The 22,669-nt window shown below is 47.8% G+C and overlaps 1 protein-coding gene and 1 pseudogene across 1 annotated transcript; both read right to left on the reverse strand.

The window, feature by feature from the left end:
- Window positions 1-6,665: 6,665 nt before the first annotated feature.
- Window positions 6,666-7,511, reverse strand: LOC139838067 (uncharacterized). Its single transcript, XM_071827421.1, has one exon. It carries the CDS (start codon window positions 7,509-7,511, stop codon window positions 6,666-6,668), a length of 846 nt encoding a protein of 281 aa, XP_071683522.1.
- A 12,391-nt stretch (window positions 7,512-19,902) lies between these two features.
- Window positions 19,903-22,669, reverse strand: part of LOC127339731 (adenylate-forming reductase 06235-like) — a 45,871-nt pseudogene continuing 43,104 nt past the window's right edge.

Consider the following 22,669-nt stretch of genomic DNA (forward strand, 5'->3'; position numbering starts at 1 on the left):
TAGGCATACTCCCACCGGTGGTGCCCCGATGGGATGCACACAAAGGTGTTGACTGCGCGGTCAACAGAACTAGGGTTTCGTCGGAAATCGAGCATCGGATCTAGGGAATGGCCCCAAAAGTTGTGTGTGTCCACATGGCATGCACAAAAGTGATTTGAGATGGTTCTATATCCAATGCTACCTCCTCCGGGTGTGCCCGACTTCTCGGACAGGGGGTTCCTACACTTAGGCAGATTCTGCATGTATAGGGGGGAACTCCCTCGGAGGTGAACCGGAGAGAACCTTGGGATCATATGGGATGATCCTTGTTTCCACATGTACCTATGACCTAACCAAGCTCAAACGTAGGCATACGCCCACCGGGGGACCCCCGATGGGATGCAGTCAAAGGGGTAGACGGCGCGGTCAACAGAACTAGGGTTTCGTCGGAAATCGAGCATCGGATCTAGGGAATGGCCCCAAAAGTTGTGTGTGTCCACATGGCATGCACAAAAGTGATTTGAGATGGTTCTATATCCAATGCTACCCCCTCCGGGTGTGCCCGGCTTCTCGGACAGGGGGTTCCTACACTTAGCAGGTCTGCAGGTATAGGGGGAACTCCCTCGGAGGTGAACCGGAGAGAACCTTGGGATCATATGGGATGATCCTTGTTTCCACATGTACCTATGACCTAACCAAGCTCAAACGTAGGCATACGCCCACCGGGGGACCCCCGATGGGATGCAGTCAAAGGGGTAGACGACGCGGTCAACAGAACTAGGGTTTCGTCGGAAATCGAGCATCGGATCTAGGGAATGGCCCCAAAACTTGTGTGTATCCACATGGCATGCACAAAAGTGATTTTAGATGGTTCTATATCCAATGCTACCCCCTCCGGGTGTGCCCGGCTTCTCGGACAGGGGGTTCCTACACTTAGGCGGTCTGCATGTATAGGGGGAACTCCTCGGAGGTGAACCGGAGAAAACCTTGGGATCATATGGGATGATCCTTGTTTCCACATGTACCTATGACCTAACCAAGCTCAAACGTAGGCATACGCTCACCGGGGACCCCGATGGGATGCGATCAAAGGGGTAGACGGCGCGGTCAATGTAACTAGGGTTTCGTCGGAAATCGAGCATCGGATCTAGGGAATGGCCCCAAAAGTTGTGTGTGTCCACATGGCATGCACAAAAGTGATTTGAGATGGTTCTATATCCAATGCTACCCCCTCCGGGTGTGTCCGGCTTCTCGGACAGGGGTTCCTACACTTAGGCAGATTCTGCATGTATAGGGGGGAACTCCCTCGGAGGTGAACCGGAGAGAACCTTGGGATCATATGGGATGATCCTTGTTTCCACCTGTACCTATGACCTAACCAAGCTCAAACGTAGGCATACGCCCACCGGGGGACCCCCGATGGGATGCAGTCAAAGGGGTAGACGGCGCGGTCAACAGAACTAGGGTTTCATCGGAAATCGAGCATCGGATCTAGGGAATGGCCCCAAAAGTTGTGTGTGTCCACATGGCATGCACAAAAGTGATTTGAGATGGTTCTATATCCAATGCTACCCCCTCCGGGTGTGCCCGGCTTCTCGGACAGGGGGTTCCTACACTTAGGCAGATTCTGCATGTATAGGGGGGAACTCCCTCGGAGGTGAACCGGAGAGAACCTTGGGATCATATGGGATGATCCTTGTTTCCACATGTACCTATGACCTAACCAAGCTCAAACGTAGGCATACGCTCACCGGGGGACCCCCGATGAGATGCAGTCAAAGGGGTAGACGGCGCGGTCAACAGAACTAGGGTTTCGTCGGAAATCGAGCATCGGATCTAGGGAATGGCCCCAAAACTTGTGTGTGTCCACATGGCATGCACAAAAGTGATTTGAGATGGTTCTATATCCAATGCTACCCCCTCCGGGTGTGCCCGGCTTCTCGGACAGGGGGTTCCTACACTGAGGCAGATTCTGCATGTATAGGGGGGAACTCCCTCGGAGGTGAACCGGAGAGAACCTTGGGATCATATGGGATGATCCTTGTTTCCACATGTACCTATGACCTAACCAAGCTCAAACGTAGGCATACGCCCACCGGGGGACCCGCGATGGGATGCAGTCAAAGGGGTAGACGGCGCGGTCAACAGAACTAGGGTTTCGTCGGAAATCGAGCATCGGATCTAGGGAATGGCCCCAAAACTTGTGTTCCGTCCGCCGGCGGCGCCGTCGGTCCGTCCGTCTCTGGTGGCCTTGGGGCCTTGGAGGTGTGACGGACCACGACCTGTCGCTGAGTCGCTGCCGGAGGGTTTTCGTTCCTTGTTAGGCTGTTGTCAGTGTCTTCTTTGAAATGGTGAGCCGGCGACTACATCCTGAAGTCAGAATAAGGTTCTCCCCGCCCTATCCTCGCTCTGGTAGTGCCTCTTGCATCGACGGACGGCGCGTAGAGTCGTGTGCCCGGCGGATCTCATGGGATCCAATCGGTTTTCATGTTCCTTTGTGTGGTTTAAGGTCAGTCTCTTCTGATCTACGATTGTCATCTTTGGCAATGGTTGCTGCTCTGGTGCTCTGGTTCTTTGGGGCCTTAGCACGACGACTTCTCATTTATCTATTACAACAAGCTCTACTACGACAAGATTTGCCCGACTCCGGTGATGGAGGGGCGAGGACGGCGACGTGCCTTCGGCTTGTGTCAGGTCTGTAGTTGTCGCTAGGTGGTCTAAAGACCTACTTCTAATTTTTATTACTTTTAGGTCTGTTTATATTGCTATTGATGATTATTAATAGCTTGGCGGAATTTTTGCAAAAAAAAAAATTAAACTGCCAGTCTGACTTATTGTCGAAGTTCCGTGAATATTTCCGTCAAGCTAAATCATTTTTAAGGTAGACGACGCAAACAGTTTAACAACTGAATTGGGTTTTCTGCTAAATTGGGTTTTCTGCTAATTAAGGAAGAAGCCTTCGGAAGACAATTTTTTTACTCCCTCCAGTTAGATAATTATTTTGAACCGGATCGAGTAGATCAAAGCTACAACCTGATTTCATTTGGTACCGAAGTCGTAGCCTGGATTTGTATTGTTTAACCATCTTTATACGGTGCAAAGGTTACATCGAGTAGTACGCTAGGGTGCTTCTGTTGAGAGAAGACCGTGTCAGTTATCAGACTTATCTGGTTATTACAGATACCCCTTTTTTTAGAGAGATAGATCAAGAATTCCATACTAGATCAAGAATTGACCTTATCTCTGGAATTCTTTACCTATCTTAGACAAACATTAGCATGGGACATGATATGCTGTGAAAGTCTGCACTTGTGCTATTTGATGGCCACCGGGAAATCCACAATTCCCATCACTTAATCAAGGATAATTTACATCAAAGTCACTCCTTACCAAACCTTTTGGTATCAGCAAATTCAACCATGACAACTTAGACAATAATTTGCAATAACGTGCATGTATGTTGCAGTTAATTCTTCCTATTATTATTATTATTATTATTATTATTATTATTATTATTATTATTATTATTCTGCAAACAATTCGAATAAGTACATTAGACATAACAAAACTTAAACAATCACAAATAATAATTTTTTGAAGTAAATCACAAATAATAATGAGCCTTGGTAGAACCTTAAGTTACGTAAAAAAACTCAATGTAGTCATTTTGTTTTTTTTTTTTTTAGATAAAAGGCACGAGGTGCCCGACTTTAAATTAATAAAGCCCAGCAAGGTCAGCAAGGTTCATTACATGCTGCGGCATACAGCTTAGCCAAGATAACACACATAGCAAGTAAACTGGGGTCGGCCTCCCCTAACAGACCGAGAACCAGCGAACAGAGACGAGTCGACATCCTCCCCCTGGAATGACGAAGACACGGAGCAGCCTCAGGAGTCGTCCGGCCTATGAAGAGCGTGCACCCGTCTGAGCTCGGAAATCAGCCACCTAAGCCAGGGACGGTCCAGAGGTTTCGCCAGGATGAGCCACTGCTGCAAACAAAACAGGGTTTTAAAAATAATGTCAGCCGGGTGTCGAATGAGTTTAGATTCCATGGTCAATTTATTCCTGATAAGCCAAAGCGCCCAGGATTGTGCAAGAAACAGGCTCCAAATCGTTCTACGTGCCCGGCCCGCGAAATTAGATACAATCGCAAAAAACTGCGGGAAGGAGGCGGGGCACCAGCTGCATTGAAGAATCTGCCTAAGTACGCTCCAGGCAAACATAGCCAAAGGGCAGGTGAAGAAAATGTGGTCCGCCGTCTCTCTTTCCCCGCAAAGAGAGCAGTTACCGTTGCCTGGGCCATGCCTGGATTGAATGTTGGCACTAGAGGGAAGACGATCGAGAACTAGTTGCCATGAGAAGATACGAATCTTAAGCGGAACTTTCGCTGCCCACACATCCTTGAAATGCGCCACCGTCGCCCCTTGTGCCAGTCGCGCATACATGGATTTAACTGAGAACCTCCCGTCACTCTCGAAGCGCCAGGACACCTTATCCGGGCCTTCCACGAGCACGGTAGAGACGATCACAGCTTGTAACTCTTCGAGGGCTCTGGTAGACATCTGATCCAACTGTCTTCGGAATCTCAGCGGCTCATTGGAACCACAAACCTGGGCCACGGAATCCATTTGTGAATAAGCGATACTGAACAACCCTGGGAACCTGTCTTTAAGAGGTGCATCCCCACCCACCGATCCATCCGTAACCTAGTGCGACGTCCGTTCCTTATGGAGTGTTTAGCGCCTAACTTGAACAGATGCTTAATCTTGTGCAAACGGCGCCAGCCCTGGGAGCCCCGCTGGCCGGAGGCCGTGAAGATATCATCCGCGCTGGGGTATTTAGCATTGATCAGTTGTCTCCACAGTTGGTTTCCATCCTGGTATAACTTCCAAACCCATTTTAGAAGGAGGGCCACGTTCATAAGCCTGGAGTTGACAATCCCCAGACCCCCACAGTCCTTAGGTCTGCAAACTGCCGGCCAGTTGACTAGGTGAAATTTTCTCTTAGGGCCCACCCCTTCCCAGTAAAACCTTGCTCTGTGTGAGTCAAATTTGGCGTGGATGCCGTCTTGCAGCAGGAAAAGGCCCATCGCATACGTTGGGAGATTGGCGAGGCAAGCGTTGGACAAAATCAGCCGCCCTCCCGACGACATGAATTTGCCCCACCAGGGTTCCACTTTGGCAGCCAGTTTTCTAACCAGGAACAACCATTGTTCCATAGTCAACGCTCTATCCGAGATAGGCAGACCAAGGTAGATTAACGGAATTCTCCCGGTTTGCAATTGAGCTGATCTGCCACTAACTGTTGCCTCTCCACTGATCTCCCCATGATAATCACCTCAGATTTGTGATAATTGATCTTAAGTCCCGACATGTCCTCAAAGCACATAAGGATGAACTTGAGGTTGGTAATCTGCTGGTCATCATCCTGGATCATGATGATCGTATCGTCCGCATACTGAAGGTGCGTGATTCCCCCTGGGATCAAGTTCGGCACAACCCCCGCAATGTGCCCGGCAGAGTTCGCTTTGGTCAAAATGACGGAGAGAGCTTCCGCCATGAAGTTGAACAGAAGAGGGGAGAGCGGGTCCCCTTGCCGGACTCCCCTCTTGTTTCTGAAGAACGGGCCCACTTCGCCATTGATAGAAATAGCGGTCTGACCACCTGACACAAGTTGCATCAGACGGTGGACGACCCCAGAGTCGAAGCCTTTGCATCTGAGGACCTCCCTAAGAAAATCCCAATTGACCCTGTCGTAAGCTTTTTCAAAGTCCAGTTTTAACGGGATACACGCCTCCTGTTGGCCTTAACCTCATGGACGACCTCATGCAGAGCCAAGATCCCATCCAGAATAAACCTGCCCTTGATGAACGCTGTCTGATTGGGACTAATCACCCTATTAGCGATCAGATCCAACTTGGTGGCCACCGCCTTTGAGACCATCTTGAAGATCACGTTGATAAGCGCTATCGGCCGGAATTGGGAGATGTGGTCAGCTCCCTGGACCTTAGGAATCAGAGATAGAACCCCAAAGTTGAGTCTGGAGATGTCGATTCTTCCCAGTAAGAAGTCATTGATAATGTGTAACACTCCCATCCTGATCAATGGCCAGAATTTCTTGAAGAATTGGACCGGGAGGCCATCAGGACCTGGGGCCGTATCAGATTTCATCTCCTGTACCAGAATGTCCAGCTCCTCTTGAGAGTAAGTGCGCATGACTTCCTCATTCTCCTGTGTAGAGACTCTATCCTCCACCCCCCACGCCCCTGGATCCAGCGAGCACACCCTTGTGTCGGTCGATCCCAGGAGCCTGCGGTAAAAGTCGTAAATGTGTTCCTGAATCTGTCTCTTCTCCGAAATTGGACCATTGTCTGTGAGCAGTCTCAGAATACAGCACTTCCTGCGTCTACCGTTGGCCACAGCGTGAAAGTACGCCGTGTTGGAGTCTCCTTGCAAAAGCCATCTGACTCTTCCCCTTTGTCTCCAGTATTCTTCTTCATCCCTAAAGATGGCCAGGATTTGATCTTCGAGGTGATAGCGGAATGCCCATTCCTCACCATTCAGTCCCAGCGAGTCTGCTTTCTGGTCCAAGTCTTTGATTTGTTGCAGCAGCGCCGCCTTGACGGCATTTGCCTCCACCTTTCTGTTCGCATTCCAGCCTTTGAGCTTCTTCCGCACCCCACCACTCATGAAATTCCACCAGTCGAGGACGTCCCTTCCTCGAACCTTGGCAGCGAGCTCACCCGGATAGCAGCAAACATATCTGCAAAGTTCGGTAGTTCCATCCACCCAGACTCAAAGAAGAATCTATTGGACGCACACTGAAGGTCTTGGCCCGAGTCTAAAATCAGTGGGGTGTGATCTGATCCCAAGCTGGTTTCTGCCATCAGGGAGCAGAGGGGGAAATGGATGTCAAGCTCTGGGGCAATGAGAACCCTATCCAGCACACACACGACGGGATTAAGACGCTTGTTCGTCCAAGTATAGCGCGCCCCCGTGCGCGGAATCTCCCGAAGACCCCAGGAAGCAATGTTATCATTGAAAAGATCCATCCTTGCCCAGTTGACTCTGTCGTTGTTCTTATCTGCCGCGTCCCGCAGCAGGTTGAAATCCCCTCCCATAAGGATAGGAAGATCCGAGGCTGCCACCCTTGCAGAAATCTCCTGAAGGAACACTTGAGTAAAAGCATGATCAGCTGGTCCGTATACCCCGATAAACTCAAACTTGAAGTTGTCAGCTCTGCATAAAATCGAAGCGCTGATGAAGAACTGGCCAAGAGCAACTCTCCCCACATCAAACACGCTATCTCTAAGGCCCAACAACATCCCACCCGAGTGCCCATTCGCTGGGAGCCAGCACCAAAAGAATTTATCCCCCACCTCGAGGCTTCTAAGTTCCTGCTCCGAGAAATCCTGCTTGATAGTCTCTTGAAGGCAAACAATATCAATCTTGTGCAACCGGAGGTAATCTTTAAGCAGGGTTCGGCGCCCCCTACGCCCAAAACCCCTGATGTTCCAAAAAAGAGCTCTCATTGGGGTCCGATCTTACGACCCCGTGCTTGGCGGGTTAGGACTCTCGTTCCGACCACCGCGGTCTTCTTGTAAATCCTCTTCTTCCTGACCGCCAGGATGTCTTTCTTCTTTCTGCTCCCTGCACTCTCTGAGGCAGTCTTCTCTATTTGGGCAGCAACCCCTGTTGCCCCCGGAGGATCAAGCACATCATCCCCTCCTTCAGCAGTTCGTGAGACCGCCTGTTCCGCAGCTAGCCTGTCCCGGGCTAGCGCCAGCTCCGCTTGAGCCAGTTCCTTCGCTCGGATGATAGAGAGCAGCGGTGCCGGATTGCCAGCAGCCGAAGGAAAAACAATGCAACTGTCTTTGGCCACAGCCAAAAGGTGTTCATCTGAAACGTCTGGGAGAACCGCAAAACGAGATAGAGGTTTGGGAATGGGAGAGGGGGAAGTACCTGGGGTTTTCCTCTGGGCGCGCGCCATCGCCCTTTGCAGCACCGGCTCTGCGGAAGCAGCTGCTCCGCGCCTGCTTTTGCGCGACGGGCCGCCAGACTTAGATTTGGTGCGAGGCGCCCTTGCCACCTGCGCTGCCAGCTCTCCGATGACCGCCCCCTCCATGGGGATGGACCCCCGCGTCTCCACGCTCTCCCGCTGTTCCCCCTCCTCAAAGATCAGCTGCGTCGCCACCTCCTTTCCGACACTGTTGTGTGCCAGCGATGGACGATCCTTGTTGCTCTTGCTCCGGCGTTCCTTCTCCCTCATCAAGTTCGGATTTGTTTCCCACGTAGGGCTCAGGCCCACCTCCGCCCTTTCTTCCTGAGACAAGAACCACGCCTTTCCTTCCGTGTGACCGTCCAGGCCCGGCGTCACAAGGCAATCAGTAGCCGAGTCGGTCAGCAGCGACGGGGACAAGGGCGGTTGGTCCCCCTCCGCGTGCACTGCAACATCTTGCGACGAAGCCGAGCCCTCCGCCGGGGTGAGCAAAGTCTTCAGAATGGGGAAGATGTCCCCCTTCCCCAAAAGGTTTGACCCATATTGGCTGAGGGCCGAGGATGGGATCGTCGGGGCCACCTTGTCCTGAGGCTCCACCGCGGAGCCGTTGCCAACTGACTTATGTTTGGGGGCCCCGTCTTTCCCTGGACGAGGCGCTGCCCCTGCAGCCAAGGCTCAGCCCCCGCCGAAGACGCGACGAGCGCAGCAGCTTCTGAGCCCTCCCCTTCCGAGCCCGACGCCTCGTCGCAGAGAACCGCGAAGGGGTTCTCCCCACCGAGACCCCCCACGAGCTGAGCGCGGAGACGCCGGCGAGTCCCTTGCCGGCGTGCAGAGCGGTCCCTCCGCTCCTTCCTCACACCGACCGCACCGCCGCGGAGCCCATCCCCGCCGGCGCGGGTCTTGGTCGCCTCGCCTGGCGAGCGTCGCGCTGTTAGACACATCCCCCGCAAGCTCGCCCAAGCTCGGTCATGTAGTCATTTTGTTACTCCGCATTTTACAACTCGCCTTTGTCTTGGCGTCCCTAGTGAACAAACTACGAAAAGAACATAATCGTGACCAACTAAATTTGTGTCAGGAGCTGTATAAACGCACACCCCAACTTTGACAACCAAATATCGGATTGATCACAATATAGCGGGGGGTATTCTGATAAATGGCTTTGGCACCTGACCTTCGTGCAGCGCTTCTAAAAAAAATGAAAACTTGATTTCATATTTCTAGAAAATTCCAAAAGAAATACCTAGATGTAGTCAACTATGTACACTACCGCAAAATATTAACGTGAAATATATTTTTGGCTGAACAAAAAGATAAATTGGACTAATTTTAGAAGGTGGATGTATTATAAAACTGAGCTCAACCGTCGGAATAAGGCGAATAGCCTGCGATCATCGTCCTTGCCAATATGCTCTCGTCCAGTCGTCCTGCTAATATGCTCGTCGTGGAACTCATTCCTTCCGTAATTTGAGACCGCACAGCATCGGAGACACTCATACAGTCATACGTAAACGTGCTATATTGCTTAGTTTGACCTGGACACATGTGCGCGAATAGTCGATCTATGCTGTCAGCATCGCGATATGCAAGTGCCGTAGCCGCATATGTCCTCATGATATGAAATCGATTTAGTAATACTCTACTACCTCGCATATAGCTAGGAGCCAGTTACGTGCTATGGTAGAGGGGATGGCCGGTCAATTCATACAATCGTTGCTTATCGCAGTAGGATCGATATCATTAAACTGTCAGCGAATAATTCTTTTTTCCGTATGATCGTCATACTAACGACAAATATAGAATCCACAAACGCTTGTGTTTTGAGAAAGAGAGGGTTTAAGAAAAAATTTAGGAATGTGCACACGTAAGCGTAGATCGTGGAACAAACACATATATTGCAAGAATATGACCATGGTGTAAACAAGATCAAAGATGCGATTGCTCTCTGGAAGCTCTCCGGAAATATGGACGCACAACCTCCTATAAATTATCAGGGTTAGTTTAATTTAAATGTCTTATTCATTGTTTTCTGGTTTTCTATTCTTTTATCCATGTACAACTTCATATCTCAACCTTACGGCCTGACATGCGACCGATTTTTTCAGCTACGATCAGATGTCAATTTTGTTTTCTAACTAACAATGCAAGTAGTTCTAAACAATGTTTATAATCACATCAGCTCCCTAACCCCCCGCGTCACCTAACCCTGGGCGACACGGGGGCGCCCCCACTTCCGGCCAAAATGCCCGCTCTCCCTATCTCCTCCTCTCTCGCCACCGCTGGAGGACCTGGCGGGCAAAGCCTTGGCGGTGACGGTGGCAGCGGGGCTCTCCCCCTCGTGTGGCGGCAGTCTTTTCCTCTGGCTGTGGCGGCGTGGTTTGTCGGTGTCTAGTTCGGTAGCAAGGTGCCTAGGAGCCTGGTGGCGAGCGCGTTCTGGCTTCGATGGTGGAGGCTCCACCTCCCCATGATGGATTCACCCCTTTTGTCGCAGCCGAGACTCCGTGCCCACGCAGATCTAGGTTGTGGTGGAGGGCAAGCGCGGTGGCGCCTAAGGCGGCGGTTGTTGGGCGGCATGGAGGTGTCAGAGGCTGGCCAGGCGGTAATCGACTGGATCTCCACCATCCAACGCTCTTCGGGTGGTGCATTGGATGTATATTCATGGGGCAAATCCCGAAGAAATCCTTCTCTTGGTACAGAGACTGCGATGGCGATGCATGTGTGCCGTCCCTTCATGAAGGAATTGTCGAGGTGATGCTCCCCACTTCATTTTGCTAACTCCGAGGGAAACCCTAGATTCATGGATCTTATAATGACAGCGCTCCTACATTGTTTCCCTCTTGGGGGCATCATTCTTGGAGTTGTACATCAGTTAGAGGGACCAGTGGATGGTTGAGGTGGCGGCTGAGCGGTGTTGCATCTTCTGCATCAACGACGGCAAGTCTTCACAGCGTGGTCTCAACGATGGCTGTATGTGTTGATGGATGCTCGCAGGGTGGAAGCACTATCTGGAGTCGTGGTGGCGATGACAGCAGGTTTGGCATAGGCTATGCGGATCTCTGCCCTGAATATGGACCAGCGGTTTGATGGCGATGACGGCTTCTGAAGCGTTGGCATGAGATGCTCGTCGAGGGTCTCCTGAGCGGGATGTGTGCTCATGTATTTTCCATAGGGTGACTCCGTGATGCCCCGAATATTTAGCTGGTGGGGTGTTGTTTGGTGTTTCTAGGGCATAAGGCCCTAACGACACATGTTTATTCACCCATTGTCGGGTTTGTAGGTGTTGAGTGGTGGGTTCGGGTTCTATGATGTATGCTTTTGGCAGATCTTTGTTGAATAAAATTTAAACAAAAGTCGTATGCATCGATTGATGCAAAGGCTAGGGCTTCCCCATTTCGAAAAAATGGACGAAAAAATACCCTCGTGTTGCCCTTCTCTCGCGATACTAGGGGTGAACTCCTTCCTAGCACTAGCCACCGCCTCCCATCTCCCCCTCACCTCGCCCCGATTGAGGCACCTCTAGCAAAGCCTGGGCGGTGTAACACCCCGAAGAATAAGATCTCGGAAGGGTAGATATCAAATATGTGCATTTGCATACCATGCATCACTAAATATGGGAAATTTTTGATCTTTTATGTTTAAGAACCAAAGAGACCGAATTTAAACTCTCGTGTCAAAGGTGACCTAAGTCAAGCACTAGGATTTGAAATTCAAATTTCAACATAACCTTTGAAGATTTTAAAAAGTGGGGTAAACTAAATATTGAAAACCAAAACTTGTTTGTAATTAGTAATTAGCATTGTGTGATAATAACTTTAAACCAACTGAACACATTACAAAAATAAAATTAAATTGAAAATTTAGGTTTGACTAGGTCAAACTTGAATGCAAATATTTTGAGTAAAAAACAAAAGTCCTTGATTCAAATATTCCTACCAAATATCTCAAACCATATTAATACAATTACAAAAAAATTCAACTCCTATCCACATATAAAAAATAAAATTTTCATATTTCATATTTGAATTTCAATATTAAGGACCAGATTAAAAAAATTCATAAACAAGTAAATAAAAGTCACAAAAATATAAACTCAAAATCAAAATCGTCAAAGTTTTACTCTCTATCAATCTATAATTGTTACTTACACACTAGAAACATCTAGAAATGGAATTCCAGAGACGACCCTAAATACGAACTAAGAAAAGTAAAAGAAAATCCTAAGCTAAAACCCCTAACTAGCCTAATCTATATACACTACGAGTAGCATCTCCACTTCACTATCTTGCTCAACACCTTGATCTTTTCTTTGACCTGCACACAAGCATAAACCAAAGAAAACATTGGTTATGTTAAAATGTTGGAATCACCCGATTTAGAATTCAAAGGAAATAATCCAGGAAGAAAGACATATATGGGGACTTTTTGATTTCAAACAAAAGCAAAATGGCATTGAATTTCATTCCTGGAACCAACATCAACGATCATCACATGATCATGCTCGACATCTTAGATAACAAGGACGGATAATTAGGAAATGGAAACAACTTAGGGAACCAAATTTGAGAGGCTGCACATGGACATGATCAACATAGCAGTAGGAAATAGTAGCATAGGCAACATAGTTCCCATCTCTTAGGCAGCAAAATTAAAAACCTTCCAAAATTTTAATTGAATTCATTGAGAACCACACTAAATCAAATGGACCTAATGAACTGTTCATTATATCATTTAAAGAAAATGCACATATCTTAACAAATGAATTCTATAGTAGTACTAGACAGCTAGTAAGAATATCTCTCTAGCCCACATAATCAAAATCACAAATCTCTAAGCCATTTGAAATAAAATTCAATTTACTCAACGTAATATGAATATCACATTTATCATCTTTTTGCTTTCCAAATTGGGCATCGGGACAGAAAACAAGTTTGTAAACTGACATGCCTAAATGGAAATTCACCATAAACCAAGCCTTTGAGTTATTTAACCACCAAATACAGAACCCTTGGCACATAGAAACAAAATAGAGAGGTGAAGCACCTTAGTCACCAAAATGTATGTAGGAGGTGTCGGTAGCACACCCCTTAGGCCACATTATAAATAGAGTGTTGGAGATTGTGCCCTAGAGGCAAATAATAAGTATTTATTATTATATCTCAATTGTTCATAATAATTTTGTGCCATGCTATAACTTATTAATCAAAAATATTGATACATGTGTGGTATTGTAGAAAAAACTAGGGTCCCTACTAAGCATAGACGTGCAAACTAGCTCATTGTGGTCATTCGATGATCGAGGTTTCCCGGTCATGGACATACACGTCATTGACAATGGTATCATATCATTGGATGAATGATATGATGGACATACCTAAATATATAAGTATTGTAAAGTAATCAAGTCACAAAGTTCAATGTTATGAGGTTTATGAAAACGCAGTGACCTAATCCTTAGGCCATAAGATCATATCTAATCACTGTCACAGGAGGCTGCTTTGATTGCATCAACCGTCGCACCATAATAGGGTGATCATAAAGGTGTAGTTGGGTATTTCAAAAGGGGTGGGTTGATGCGTATGTATCAACAGCGGGATTTGTTCAACCGCATGATGGAGAGATACCCTGAGCCCACTCGGTGAATTACATCCATAAAGTTGCGCATCAATGACTAGGTCATGAGGATGGAATCATCCGAAACTAGTTGAATTGCCTTGTCGATAACGAGATCACACTAGGTATGACGATACCGATAATCATTTCCGACGAGTGTCGATATCGAAGTAACAAAGGGAACAAGACTCAGCGTAATGGTTCAAACGATGATCATATCATCGTAGAATACACATGGATCACTATGGTTATACAGGCCCCATGGCGATCATTGATCAGAGAGTCATCTTGATAATTTGTGTGTTGTTCTAGAACCGTAGGGCAACACACTTAAGGGTTCAACTAAATTTAAGATAGTTTTGGATTCATCGGAAATAGGGAGAGAATGGCCGAAGGGGTTTCCAGGGTATCCGAAAGGTGTTCAAAGTGGTTCGGGAGGTGTCTTGGATCAATGGAAATTAAATAATATATATTATATATTAATTAGTTGAATTAATATTAAATATAATGATTTATTTAATAATAAAAGGCTGCAAATCCTAAATGGGCCTCAAAAGGGGGCCCATGAAGGGGAAGTGGCCGACCACCCCATGGGCTAAGGGGGCTGGCCGGGCCATGTGGGGAGGGGGTGGCGGCCCAGGGCGGGCCGGCCGCACCATAATTCCCTCCCCTCCTTTTGTCCCGGCTTGCCAAGCCATGTGCCCTAGTCACCCGAATCCCCCTATATATAGTGGATAGGTAGAGAGAGGAAAATACACAATAAATAGAGAATTCTCCCTCTAGTTTTCTTCTCCGCGGTTTCTTGAAGAGCTGCGCCGGGAGGGAGACAACCCTACCCAGTACGGGAGGCGCTGCTGCGATCCAAATCCAGAAGATCTAGTTCCGTAACTCTATTGGATCGGAGCCAGGATCGTCGCTGGGCACCGTACATATGCGATACCTACGAGGTGCGACACGTGTGGCACTGGACAGCGGACGAGAAGACTGAACATGACCCCGATCGAGGTCGGCGACGAGTACGACTACATCAACCATGTTCCAGCGGAACGTTAACCGATTTTGGTCTAAGAGGGTACGCCGAAACCATCTCCGTTACAACATTACTCCTAGATAGATCATGGGCAATCGGAGAAACGGTAGTTAGAAATTTATTTGTTTTCTGCTACGAATCCCCTACATAGAGAAGCTCTCAAACCCCTAGAGTTCTCAATTCACTTCCTACTCTTAGACTAGAACCCCCCTTCGCCCCCCACACAATTAGAGAGAGATCTGAGAGGAAGGGAAGCAAGAATCTAGAGGAGAAGGGCGAGGAGACAAGCAAGTTCATCAACAACTAGGAATAAGCAGTGAACAGTCTTCAAAGGTTTCAAGCCCTTAGGAATAGCATTCTTAGATAGAATCATAGCTACAGTAGGATAGAATTTAATCTAGAGGATCGGTGTTGTAGATGCAGCAGTAGGACATGCACACATGTTCTTCTCACTACACTACGAGCACTAGCACCTCTCGCAACTCATTAGAGTAATCTTGACACTCTCACTTAAGAGGCACCTAGGAAAACCCTAATGAGGGAGGGCATAAGTCACAACTAGCCAAATCTACTACCTAATGCTTGAACAGAAGCCACAAAAATGTAGCAAATCATTGATATAACCTAGAGAGAAGAGAGGAACACTATCAGGCACAATTAAGCAACTACATGAACCCTAGATCCTAATTCTAGTCATTAAGTGACTACAGAAAGTAAATCTACAAGCTAAGCTCATTAAACAAGCCAATAAACTCATTCTATGATATTTTAAATACATAATTAAGCAAGAACACATGAGCATACATTGTTAACTGTTGGAACTTAAACTACAACAAAAAGAGAAACAAACATCAAGCAATTGATGGATTGAGTGCAATCTAAACACAACCTAATAACAAATGAAACATTAGAACACCTAAGGGAACATCTACAACAATTCATTACTAAGTTAAAGAATATCTATCAGTGTTAGAGTGACAAAACTGAACCCAAATTAATAGAAAGAAATTGGTTGGTAGAACTAGTTTATACATTCATTCAACCACCAGGCCAGAACACGTAAGAATACTAGAATGTGCGCTAGAACAACTTAGAACCCTAGAAATCCTACTAGGATGTGCTCGACGGTAGCAAACCCCAGGATAGAACCGATAGATGAATTTTGAGAGAGAGAGAGAGAGAGAAGTATGATGAGAGAGAGGGGGTAGTGTGAAGGGCGTATCGTAGCCCTAGTACGCCGTGGGGGAGCTAAAGCTCAACACATGACCATCACCGTCGGATAAGACAAAGGAGAGGCGACACAAGAAGCACAACGAAGATGTTTCAGCCTGCGCCACACCACAACATCTTAACGATGCAGACGACACTCCTAGGAAGACCAAGGAGGCCACTGAGCTCACCTAGCTCAGCGACGCATACATGGCGACACAAACCCTAGAAACAGTGGGGGTTGGGATCGGCCGATTTAGGTCACGATAGTTGAATCGAGTATGATAGGACGCTAGAGTTGAGAGGGTCTAGTAGTTATACACACGCGCGGCGGCATCAATGACCGTGACGGCGAGGCGACCGTGGTTGCCATCACGAGCATGGGAGCGAGCACAAGTAAGTGAGAGAGGGAGAGAGAGGCAGCCACAGTCAATTTTTTTTTAATAAAGACCATATGTATGTACATCTTCGTAGCCTTTGGAGGTCTCAATTTATTTTTCAAAAAAACTAACTAACAATGCAAGTGGCACGGATAGGGGACAACCCGCCGAGACCAAACATGATTAGCGGTATTTTAGCAAGAGGGCCATGTTGGTCCTGTGGGTCATTGATTGCCACGCAGATGCATAATACAAGTTACAGACGACCTATAGGTTACAGACTTGCGACCTTTTCCCGACCTATAGGTTGCAGACGAGATTACTAAGACATGAATTGGCCCAACGCAAATTGGAATACCGCTGACGTAATAGCTAAGTTTTGCTGGCAGGCTGGGAGGGGAACGTCCATCCATGTGGCACCATTAGTTTTAACCTTGTCATGCGGCTAATTTCCATTGGGCCACACCCTAAATTGCCACGCACGATGCCCTAGAAAATGTATGGAAAATGCTGTGTATCAGGCGGAGGCACACGCTCTCGCAACCTCCGACTGCTGCGCCGTTGGATGCGATTCGATCAGGTTTGCTACCTGCTCTTCCGCGTGGACTAAGCTGGACCGCGCATGCATGGGCCCACTTCCTAGAAATATCTAGACTACTACGGTACTACCTTATCTCCTCTGCTTTCCTCCTCCGCGCGAATAACACCATTGATGTCAGCCAAGCTCCGCGCGCCTCTACTCCATTCGCCTCAAACGGAAGCTCGCGCAGCTCCTCCGCCTCCACCCAACCGGTGCAGGCCCACTGAATCGCCATACGCCGCCCAAATCCTCGTGCCTTCACTCCGCCTCGACCTCACAAGCGCACGCCGGCGGAGCATCTCCATAGGCCGTCATCACGCCCCAGCGCTGCGACCGCTTGGAGGCGTGAGGTACCCGACTTGCGGCCATGGGGTCATCGAGGCTCCGCCTTTTACCACTCGAGACGGTGTCTTGCAGCAACGGCGTCGGCGTTTTGAAGCACGGCGTGTCGCACGGCGGCGGCGCCAAAGCTCCGCTGGAAGCAGGGCGCACTGCTGATTGGAGCACCTTGGATACGCCTTTGCAGCTCCGACGGTGGTCCTTTGCAGCTTTCCGCGGCGGCGGCCAGTCGGGCACTACTCCGGCGAACTTGATTTGTAGCACTATGGATGTGCTTTTGCAGCTCTGGCGGCGGTCCTCTGCAGCTCATGTGGCGTCCGGTTGCAGCTCCAGCAGCGGTACTTTGAAGCTTTCCGCAGCAGCTACCGCAGCTCCGGCAAAATTGTTTTGTAGCTCTGCCAGTGGCCTTCTGCAGCTCATGTGGCGGCCGGTTGCAGCTCTGGCGGAGATATTCTGCAGCTTTCCGCGGCGGCCGCCAGAGCTCCGGCGGAATTGTTTTGTAGCATTATCAGTGTGCTTATGCAGATGTGGCGGTTACTCTTTGCAGCTCCTGTGGCAGCTGGTTGCAGCTTCACGGCTGTCCTTTTGCGTCTTCCATGGAAGCTCCGGCGAAATTGGCGGCGGCCGCGGCGCAGCTCTTGCAACGCCAGATTAGGCAAGTGAGGAGAAGTGTAAGGCTGGAGCGGGTTTGGTCAGTGGTGTTTGCGCGGTTACAAGAGAAAACGAAGAGGAAAGGATGAGAAAACGTGGGCGACTTGGCGGGGTTCGGGACACGTGTCGATTGCTCCATGCGGAGGTTCGGAGTCTGGGATCCTCCGGAGGATTCTCAGCGCTACCCAAAATGTATTGCATATTATAGCAGAAGTGCCAAGAGTCGGTAAAAATGTGTTTATTAATGTATATAAAACAACCTTGTTGTGCTATGATTTTTATTCACAAGGAAAAGACATGCAATCATACGACTGATCGAGAGCCTAGCAATCAGTCGCGTGCCTTGCTCGTTTCCTTCTTCCTCCTTCCTCCTACCTCCTGCCCTACCGTTGCTCCTGCTCCACTGGTGGACCTCCTCCGCAAAGGTTGAATCCCACGGGAATAGATGACCTCAAAATTGAAGTTGATCTCGGTGTAAAACTTGGGAAGATGGGGTTTTAACGGGAATGGATTCAAGGTTGCTCGACTTGACACAGTGCAGCTCTGGCGAGCTGAATACATTGCCGGCAATGCCGAAACAGCGAGATCTGGTTCACCATGGAAAATGTACAACAATGCATTTTTCTAAGTTTGTTTTGCGATTTTGCATATGTTTATTAATTTTGTAGAAATCATGTGTGACTTTTGTAGAGAAAGCACACACGAGATCTTGCAAGATTTTCTGGTTGTTTGCTACAAATTTTTGTACAGAAAGCACATGAGATATTTTCTGGCCGATTGCTATTAAGTTTGTGTGATTTTTGTAGAGAAATCACACACGAGATGTTGCAAGAACGCTCTAAGCCATCACCTACTAAATTAACAATCTTGTATGCCTTTTCTAGTGAAATCACGCACCAAATGTTGTAAGATTTTCTGTATGTTTGCTAAAATTTTGTGTCTCCTCGAATTTTTAAGGTAATGTTTCCGTGCTTTTCAAAATGCTGCAAACATATAGTTTTTGGTTGTTGTTTGTCATTTGTTTTGGAATAAATCTACAGCAAAAAAAAGTTGTTGCTTATCCATATTTTACTGGTAAACACACAATTTTTTGTTGTACTCAATTGTGATTTTTGTTAACATTTTTTATGATTATTTTTTACAAATCGATCTGCAGCAAAAAGTCGTGTAACCATTTTGTTTGTACCATTACTTTATAGCGTTGCGATGATTTGTTTGTAATAGTATATGTTTTCACATGTGGGTGGGTAGCTTTGTTGCAATGGTCTATAAATCAGCACGGTGACATATTTACGGTAAATATCGAGAAGGTCAGGATATTTATTTTTTGTTTTCAGTGGATAATCTCAGAATTACTCGTTGATTTTTTTAAAACTAACAAAAAAAAATACAAAAGTGTGTTATGTTAGTTTTGGATGTGGATTGCTGATCCCATGGCACAAAGGATGGCAAAATTTGGTTACCGAAACGGGCATCCCATACCTAATGTCACCCTGCTCGCAATATGAAAAAAATAGAGCGATTAGCTTCACAAGAGTAAAGTGGAACACACTTACACTATCCAAAAATATAATCTTTCTAGCATAGTCTAAAATAGCCAGCTATTTCATTTAGCCACAATATTTTCATAGGCTAAGAAAGGCTATAGCCAGGCTAGTCCATTTAGCTTTTTTTTTCCAAATTATGAAAAATTTCATACCTTACCAAAAAAAAAGGAAAACTATGACTCAAACACGATTCAAGCAACAACTTATTCAACTATTCAAGGCAAATAAGTATTCAACTATTCTTCTCACAAGTTTTATCGAATCATATTGAACACGAATTGAGAAAACAAGAAATAAAATGAAGAGAAGAGAAATTCAGAAACCAGAGGGCTTAGCGGCTAAATTAGAGCCTAATTAGAGGCTAAATAGGACTATAGCCGGCTATTAACGAATCATTTAGCCTTTAAGTGTTATAGCTGTAGCGGTAGGTCTCCAAAAAATTTATAGCCGGCTATTTAAAACTTTGATTTCCGGATATAAAATTATAATTAACCCACCATATAGTAATGCCCGATATGAATATGAAAGTTGAAGCAAAATCAATTTTTTCACAAATTACATCAGAACAGAAACCAAACATATATCAATCAAGCATGCATGACTGAGAATCTTATATGGTGCATTGCTGCGTTCTTACAATTAATTAACACTTAACTGAACTTCCTCTAAAACAAACAGTGTTCCAAACTTGCCATCAAGAATCCCAGATAGGCCCAAACGCCGGGATACCGGCCTTCTTGCAGCCGCGCTCACGACGTTCCTGCTTCCCTCCGGGTTGCTGGTTACTATCACCGCATCCGTGTTCCATCGTCGCGCTGCGCCGACGGCTAGCTCCGAGACGTTCGGCCGGCCCATCGTAGCGGTGTCGTGCACGATCACACGCCCTGCAAGAATCTTGCTGTTCGCCACCATCGCACTCATTCCTTCGCCGTAGTTGGCATCGATCCCCTTGGCCACCCACACCAAAGACATCTCTGCGGAGCTCGGTTGCATCAGAACGACAGGAAAACGCATATGCCGGAGCCCGTGGCGACCATTGTTACTCTCCGGTACATGCTGATAAGGTAGGGCAAGCCAGCGAAGTGGACTTTGCGCACCCAGAGGTGGCTGGGCGGGTCCGAGACGAGGCCTCGGGTGAAGACCCCGACCGCGCCGGCGAGCATGGAGTGCGTGTCCCCGTCGTCGGAGATGATGCCGAAGGCGTGCCACTCGCCACTCGGAGAGCGGGGAGCGGCTAATGCGGCCGAGCCGGCCGGCCTTGACGCCACCCTGGAAGGTTATGATGGAGGCGTGGGTGGAGGGTGCGGTGACCGTGACCGGCACGCGCCGCACGGCGAACCACGGGAGGATGACGGCCGTGACCCATAGCTCCTGGCGCTTAACGAGGGAGGCGGCTGTACACAAGAGTAGGATCTGGTCGACGGGTCGTTGCCAGCGGAGAGCACCACGAAGACCCAGAGAAGCGCGAGTGCAGTCCAGCCGGCGAACCGGTGCGTGCGCTTGTGATGGAGGTGGCGCACGAGCGGGGACACGGCGAGGCACGAGAGCGCGAGAGGGGCGAGTATGTCGGACGGCACGAGCGCGTACACCAGCCACGCCAGCGACAACACGCCGCAACCTATGTGGATGCCGCCGAGGGACTACGGACTAGAGGATCGCCGTAACGCTAGTCTTGATGGCGACGGGCACCCACGGCCGGCCGAGGAGCGCGACCGTGAGCCAGTCAGCCAGAAGACAGCCCGTAGAACCGCCTCGGAGCGGCACACTGTGAGCGCCAAGATGCATGGCGAAGAGGGCGGCGTGACGCTTGGCGTAAGGAAGTGGCCGGTGGTGTTGTATCGTGATCCGAAATCTGTTTACCTGTTGTACTATGGAAGGAGTCCTAATAGACTATGGCATACCAAACGTGCTAGACGTAGCACATAACAACTATATTTCGTGTCCGCCAAGAAAGAGAGTTGTTTGCCCCTATATATAGTCCCAGGTAGTCATAGAATAGATGAGAGAAAGATACACATATTGATAGCACGTAGAGGGTCTGTCCTCTCGTGTATTGTAATACTCCTCCAATTATAGTGATACGTCGCCGTGAGTTTCGTGGTTTTTTCCGTTTGGGTTTTCCACGTAAAAATCTATGTTCTTGTTCTTCGTTTGATCTACTTTTATTTGCGCGGTTTTGTAACAAGTGGTATCAGAGCACAAGGTTTCAAGATCTATCCGCTGCCCCGGGAGAATTTCCGCTGCTCCTGGGGCAGCACCGCGCAGTATCTTTTGGATCTACAGCCGCAGTTTTCGGTATCAAGTAGTTTTATCAGATCAGAGCTACGGTTGGTTTTCGTGAGATTGGATCTACAAATTCGTCGCATGGTTCGTCAGGGCCTTAGCTCGCCGGGATCGTCAAGATTTCGGCCGAACGATTTGCAGCGCGGTCCGTCCAGCGCTACTTCGCCGAGACAGACAGAATTTTCAAGTTGATTGGATCCTCCGATTCGTTCGTTTGGCTGCGTTCAAGTTTGGCTCCGTGACTCCGTCTCGATCCTCAAGTCGGCTGCGTATCAAGCGGCCGTGTAAAGCAGCAGACAAAAGTTGAAGCTGCACACCACGATTGATCAACCAGTATTGATCTATCAACCACCACACGGATCAAGTTCCAAAGTAAAGTAAGTCTGGGATTGTTCACCGTGAGGCATTAATCTGTTAAGGATCAAGTATTGAGGGAAAAGCAGCAGCGTGTATCAGGTCCCGATTTGCTCTTTCAAGATGAGAAGATATGCTTCCCTAGCTCTCGTCAAGTTCCCAGGCAAGTTATGCTAGTTCACATGAAGTTACGAATACTGGTTCAGATTTATTTTTGACTCTCCGTATTGCTACGTCCATCCAAGACACTATCAGATGCTACCTTTTTCCAGTTTTTTTTGCTCTGCAGTTTTAATTCTACATAGAATTTTTCTGTAGCTTGTACTACTTTGTGATCACAGTTTTATCGATTCATGGATATCATGAAGTACGATGTTCAGCTGTTATTTTATGACACAAGGTTTTTCCAATAGCAAGCTAAGATGCGAGCACTGTTTGGCGCAAGCCGATTTTAAGGATGCACTGGATAGTTTTGAGAATAAGTGTTTTGCTGTTTGGACTTACAAAGAGAAAAGAAAGAATTCCCGCGCCCACCTATGATCGATGATTTGCCGCTGGTATGATTATCGTTTTATAGTTTTCTGTTCAAGGTGGAGTTTGGTGAATTGTAGCCTGCCGGGAGATATGATGGATGCAAGTTTAGATGTTATGTTGCTGCAATTACATGAACATAATTCAAGAAAAAAAAATATGGAGGAGGTAATTTTTATG

This window comes from Lolium perenne, chromosome 3 (genome assembly GCF_019359855.2).
Source record: "Lolium perenne isolate Kyuss_39 chromosome 3, Kyuss_2.0, whole genome shotgun sequence".
Lineage (NCBI taxonomy): Eukaryota > Viridiplantae > Streptophyta > Magnoliopsida > Poales > Poaceae > Lolium > Lolium perenne.